The following is a 7068-nucleotide window of genomic DNA, read 5'->3' as shown; positions in this document are numbered from 1 at the left end:
TCGAATGAAAACTTTACAAACGAGATTCCTGCAAATTCAGTACAAGCTAAACAGATGGTTGGGATGAAAAAAAGCGAGGAAAACTCCAAAGTCAATCTTAAGACAATGCCATGGGCTACAAACATCATGAGGAAAACTCCTAAGTCTCACTGTACAAGCTTTACGACAGCACAGCGCTCTCACATTAATACTCAGGGATTTGATGTGACAAACACAAAGAGAACTACAGCTTTGCCTTTTCTTTTGAAAGAGAAGACACCATCCTGACTTGCCCTGATTTTTGCAATTTGCATCATCCAAAGAAAAAATTGAGACACATGTAGATGGGGTATTGGCTGTTTCACATTCAGTTCACTATTAAAGTTTTCTTCGTCTTATTAAAACCATGCCCACATCATCTTTGCCAACCACACAATTTTGTGCCTTTACTGAAATAATGAACATTGGGTCCTAACGCAGATTCAACTGTAGACTGATCACATCTTTTACCTCTTTGCTCTCAAATTTGGAACTTATCCACCCCCATGTCAAATACCTTCACAACAGAAAATTTCTCCTGTGCCGTGGTTGAATCATTCCATTAGAGTACCCATCCCATTTGTTCGTGACTATCATCTTATAACTGGTGGTTGCAAGACTGCATAAATTTTACTGTTATACTTTCTGCTCCTAGGCCTTTTTGCCTCTTGGTCATGAATCGGTGCCTGCAAGGCTATCTGATGTGCATCAAGTATCTTGTTGTGCCATGGAGAATCTGATCCCTCTCATCATATAGAGCAATAAAATGAGTACTAATCTCAAGTAATAGTGCAAACACGTAATTAAATTACTGACTGATTTATTTTATTGTTTTTTTCTGTTTTTCTTTATAGATAAGAATTCAGAACTTCTGTTTCTGGTACGACACCACCTGTTGCTGATTTTTGGATCACGCTAAAGAAGATGACAAGGTGATCCTTTGTTTCTGTGTTACAAACTTATCTTTGAATTATGGAACGAAAAAATACTTAAAAGTCGGCACTCGGGCAGCAGATGCTATTCCCATCTATGGCCACAGCAGTGGCATCTGATCATGAGTGACAAATTATAATACCTTATCCAAGTTACTTCTTTCATATTTCCATTTTCTATGGTTGATTTCCAGCCCATCCCACTTGTCCAAAGTGGGGAAATCTTCTTTATATAATTAGGAGCTCTCGTCTAGTAGCTCTTTCTTGCTTTTCCTTTTTGAGGTATTTCTAACGGACATGAAGAGGGGAGAGTTGGAAAAAGTTGATGAGAAGAAATGAATTTGTGATTCATCTCTTGATCATAAAGGAAGAATACCTACTAGTGCTTCCACTGGTGTGTGGAAAGCTTCTCTCTTTATTATCGGTAAGAACCTTCCTTTTCCTATGGAGGTAAGAAAATCATGATTGGGATAGTGGACCCATAGATATGGAACTCGGGTGTGAGGCTTTTATCAAAATAAAATGACCTTCTTATTTATTATTTTTATTTTTAAGTCACTAGATATATGTCCGGCCCAAATTCACATATTTTTGTGATTTACTCCCCATAACTCTTACCCTGCTAGCCAGAATAGGAGAGTCAGTGCAAGTATTAGTGACAAAGCAAATGCACTCTTCACCATTAATATGTTTGCTCACAGTAATTGAGGCCTCTCAGAAGAATCAATGATTGCATATCACTACAAAAAACACATAGGTAATATTAATAAAAATAGGAATAGAGGGTATGTTTATTACAACGAATTTTGATTCCAATTGTCCTTATAATACATTTTAATGAGATAAAATGAACATTCTAATAATCTGGAAGCCAATCTATGAAAAGATAAAAAGGAGCCAATCTAGTTGATGTAAACATAAAAAGTATGAAAAACAAAAATAAAAGAAAATTGAATCATAAAATAAAAATCAGATGCAACAACTCTCTAAAAACCCATTTTCAGTGGTAAAGATCCATGCTTCTGCCAATGGAGGAGTAGTAGGATGGTTAGGAACCTGTTTCTGAGTGGAGAGGTCATGGGTTCAACTCCTACTATGTAATATCCCTATCCCTATATATAAAAAACATCTTTGTACAACAAAAAAATCCATCATTCTCAGTGGAGAGGTCTTGGGTTCAACCCTAGAATTACATTTCTAGTATTAAAAAAAATACCCCGTTTTCCACCCATCATGAAACCGGTGTGTACCATACTGGCGCTGACAAATAGGAATGTGATGCATTTGAAAAACAACGTTCAATGCTATTATCTTGTAAGTGAAACACGCCCAAATCATGGCAAGCTTCTCTCTCAGGCGGTAGTGGAGGCCAAATGGCTGTATATCTCTGAAATGAATCATCTGTAAAATATATAGAATTTCCTTTAAACCCATGATAATCAGAAACAGAAACACCAGTGCTTGTGCCAATAAATAACACTTGATCGCCCAAATCTTCAACCTTGATCCAGCACCGGTGCTGTAGATCTAACTTATATACCTCAAACATGGTAGTTATTGTATGATTATCTTCGGTATATGACATCCATTTTGCAGCCACTAGCAAGTCCCCACGGCATTCCACCAGATAAAGAGAATCAAACTCATTTTCATCCACCATCATTTCAATCTGAGGAGGAGCAATGTCACAACTTGTTTCCCTTGGTTGAGGAGATAACTCCAGAAGTATAAGATCAAAGGTGTACTTAATTGCATATAATTTTCCTTGATAGACAATGAGGTCTTCGTATCCAGGAGGTCGTGATCCTATAAACCTCTTAGTGAAGGCAGTCCATGTCCCATCTCCTGGTCTACAGAAGGCTAAATGACGGCTCATAATAATAGCAACGACGAAACAATCACCAGAGGCCACCGAAGAAGAAGGGTTAGAATCGTTAACAGCAACACGAGGAGGCGAAGAAAACATAACCTTGCGAATGTAATTCGGGCTAGGCTTATAGCGCCGACGTATATCTTCTTCTTCGAGACAAGAAATAGTAGATTTAGGCGGAAGGTCAATACGAATACGAGTAAATGGATTGAAAAAAAACATGCATCCATCGTGATTACCCAAAATTATCAACCAACCCCAGTTAGACCCACAACATCGAGCACCACGGATTTGAGGCAATTCTAACCTAAAAACTTTGTCATGGAAGAGATCGAAAAACCCTTGATGATACCCTGATTCGGAGAAGGAAAACATAAGCCATGGGGGGAATTGAGATTTGAGGAGAAATTGATGCCGTATTTGTGTTGTGATGGATTGCCATTGTCGACACACAGCACCGAAACGATGGAAGCCCACCACGTCTAATTTGTTTAATATCAGAATCTGCATTTCATTGGGAAGTAGGTCAATAGTGCTACAAGAACGGCAACTTACAGTTGAAATCTTCAACCGCTGTCTAGTACTTGAGGAATAGCTGGATAGGGAATTCATGGAAACGATGCTAAGTTCCTAGACCCGTCTATCTAACTGCGGTAGTGAAAATAACAAACAAAATAATGCACTAATTGTAATTGACGAGGTTACCTGGACGGAAAGGACTGACTGATCGTCAATAATCTGATATATGTGATGTTGAAGAAGAAACAGCCGCTGCGCCTCCTTGGGCTCTACCGGATTTTATAGCAGTGTCTCCGTGACGGTGCACTCTCACATTGTGATACGCGGGTAGTTATAGGAATTAAGAGAGAGAAACGTGAGTGGGTTGATAAGTAGATATTTGGATAGTTTTAGGATTTAAGAGATTTAAGAGAGAAACGTGAGTGAAGTGAGTGGGTTTATGGGTAGATATTTCATATTTGGGTAGTTTTAGGGTTCAAGAGAGAGAAACGTGAGTGGATGGATGGGTATTTAGGATTTAAGAGAGAGAAACGGGGGTGGGGTGAAGTGTTTTGGTGATTTAAGGATTTTTTTTCTTCTTTTATTTTTATTAATTTAATAGGAAAGTGGGGCCGTGCAAATTTGGATTTCCTCTCTTGAGATAAGTATCCGATTAAGATTTTCCTTGTTTGATAATGATACTATAGTTTCAAGCTTTGGGCGCTACTCAACCAAAATTTAATCTTCTTTGCCGATGAAGCTCCTGCATATTTTCAATATTACACAATTAGTCCTCCGATCTAGAATTTTACTGATAATTTCGAAACAAAAATTGTATATTTTAAAAATCATCAAATCAATTTAGAATCACTAAGTTTGGGTAAAATAACTCAATTTTGACTAAAATAAGATAATTCCACTAAAAACAGTGGATTGTAAGATAGCGGGTTGCACCCATTTTCACATTAGTGAACAGGCTTATGAATAGCCTGGAAGCTAGGCTGAGCTCGCTATTTTGCCTCAATGGAAGATCAAGGAAATTCTAACATGTTGGTCAAAGCCTAGAAATTTATACACTTAACGTATATGCTGTCTCTAAATACACATAACTCGAAAAAGAACTGAGGATTTGTGCTCAAAATTGTGAGTCACATTTCAAGCCTACTAATACTTAGGATGCAACCCATACATTGTGCAATGCTCACCAAGGCATGCAACCTGTGTGTGTGTCCCTAGTTTGCTCAAAACCATCCTATCAGTGACGAATGAGATGTAATTTGCAAACAACAAGAAATTCTATGGAAAACCAAGCAAGGCTGAATAAGCCACCTAGAGCTACGATGCACTAGGTATAACAACTCATCGTTCAATTCTCCTCAAGCACACAAATCACCAATGGTAGGCTAGTTGAGCGGTTAACAACCCAAACTTCCATGGGGAGATCTTGGGTTCGCACCCATCCGATGACATATATATTAGTAATATCCCCCACCCCCATAATATCAACTCGCTAGCTCTAAAAAAAAAAAACGCATCAAAGATCAATAGAGTGGTGATCGGTCACCCCCAACGCATTAAGAACAAGAGAGAGAACACAGGAATTGAAACTTATGAATTAAAAAAAAAAAAAAAATTCAATCATCCATGAAAATAAAGGGATCCATCTACAATTCTTATTGAAGAAATTTAGAACATTGCCACTAAAAGAAATCGCATAAAAAATATTATAGAAAACAAAGTTCTCAAAATAGAGATAGAGAAAGAAAACTTCAGAAACAAGATTCCTGCAATTTAGTACAGGCTAAATAGAGGGTTGGGATGAAAAAAGTGATTTGAAGTGGAAAGAAAGGGGTAATTAGTACAGGCTAAATAGAGGGTTGGGATGAAAAAAGTGATTTGAAGTGGAAAGAAAGGGGTAATTTTCTTAGTGCCAAAGTTGTTATAGTGATAAACCTAACAACTCTTAGTGAAGAGGTCGTGCACATACCCAAAAAAAGGGTTAATTTTCATATGGACCCTGCAGTTTGGTCTAGGTCTCTTTTATTTTAAAATAAATTCTTTTTTGCATCTGGCTCCCCTATGGTTATTAACAAATCGTATTTTCTCTAACCAAAATTGCCTTAGTTGTAATTTCTATAGGTGTGAAGACTATATCATATATGCTCATTTCAATCCAACTATTTACATTTAAAGGGGAAATTATAATTGTACATAACTGTAATATTTTTATGAGTCTTTCACATGTTGCACTCTTTGGTGCCCTAAATTACAGATTGCACACCTTCATAATTATAAGTTGTACACTTCTAACATTCATTCCAAGATTCTGTTAATTAAGTCATGGATAAAATGATATATTACCTTCATTAGAGTCTAATGACATAACTACCTCCATTTAAATCCTCTCATACCCAACATTTAGATGTGAGAAGTCTACCTACACCCAAAGTTTGAAAATTCGATTAAATTTCAGGTGTCGGTGGCCAGCGAAACCATCGAAACCCTTAAATGCCAGGCAAAATATCGCCAACATTTAAAAGAGTTAAATTTAAAATATTGTAGGTCGTGTCATGGAATGACTCGCTAATAAGTGATGGGTTTTTTTTTTTCAAAACCAGCATGGTTCCAGTCTTTCAAATTTTTCTCCCCAACACCAAAAGGCTGAGATATCGGAAGCCTTACATCACTTTAACACTTCTCACGCCCTTTAACACATCTCTCTCTCTCTCTCTTTCTTTCTCACGCCCTTACTTTGCAACCTCTGCAATCACCATTGATGAACAGAGATGAAGCTTAACCATCGAAGAAGAGAAAGTTGTCTTTCAGGTAGAGACTTAAAAGGGGTTCGTTCTCATTGACTGCAGGAGACTTTTGTAAATAGAAGCAGAAAGAGAAAGAGATAGACAAGGGGTTCGTTGTTCGCTAGAGATGATTTTGCAGAGAGAGGGGAAGACGGAGAAACAGTGGTGGGTTGCAGCGGTGATGGACGTCACTCATGACTCGTTTTGAGCATGGTTTGAAGTGCTTCCTCTGTTTTATGACAATTCTCATTTTCAATCATTTGATCTACGTTTCACAAAAGAAGCAACAACAGAGTTAGCGGAAGTAGCAGAACAAGTGAAAAAATTCGCCCGGAAAATGCAGAGAAATGGCAATTCTTGCTGATATTTAGCCGAATCAGCGAAATTAATCAATGAATTTCCGGCGATTTTTTTGTATATTTCGTATGGCAGGTTGGTTTCGTGTCGGTCTTGAGCGACACACCGAATTTTGCTTCAAGTTGATGAACCCTTGTTTTCATTTTGCTTCAAGTCCCAACGTTCCTTAGTTTTTGGCCTTTACCCATTGGCCTTTCTTGGAATTTTGGTGAGATCCATTTGATTTTATAGCTGCTAGCGGCTGCACTTAAATTTTGTCTCTAGGTCAACTGTTTATCTATTTACAAGCATTATTGTTGAGAACCTTGTTGTGACCTGCAGCTTCTGTGGTTTTCAAAAGTAGTTTTTTTTTTTTTTTTTTTTTTTTTTCAAGTTTGTGTTGTTCATTCTGTAGTTTTCTTTAATTTCATGTGCATTATAGTCTGTACTGTAACCCAAAATGATTAAGAAGAGAAGCATGTGTTGGTTATGACTTTTGATTATTAATAGAAGAAAGTTTTTATTCTAGTCATTACAAGTTTCATGCACTGATTTGATAACACAATATGATACAATTGTCTGCATATCTGCAAGTCTTGTGATTATTAATAGA

General features: G+C 37.3%; 1 protein-coding gene across 1 annotated transcript; it reads right to left on the bottom strand.

Moving 5' to 3' along the window:
• Nucleotides 1-2181: 2181 nt before the first annotated feature.
• On the bottom strand, nt 2182-3432 carry LOC149027737 (F-box protein At2g26160-like). Its single transcript, XM_089142836.1, has one exon. It carries the CDS (start codon nt 3430-3432, stop codon nt 2182-2184), a length of 1251 nt encoding a protein of 416 aa, XP_088998962.1.
• Nucleotides 3433-7068: the final 3636 nt, after the last annotated feature.

The sequence above is a fragment of the Hakea prostrata genome, chromosome 1, assembly GCF_041222555.1.
Source record: "Hakea prostrata isolate BN-2017 chromosome 1, UWA_Hpros_2, whole genome shotgun sequence".
Lineage (NCBI taxonomy): Eukaryota > Viridiplantae > Streptophyta > Magnoliopsida > Proteales > Proteaceae > Hakea > Hakea prostrata.
The sequence above is the reverse complement of the archived record's forward strand: the minus strand, read 5'-3'. Positions and strand labels throughout refer to the sequence as shown.

Bases quoted from the DNA above. Each gene is read 5' to 3' on its own strand.
- LOC149027737 (XM_089142836.1), bottom strand. From the start codon at position 3,432: ATGAATTCCCTATCCAGCTATTCCTCAAGTACTAGACAGCGGTTGAAG.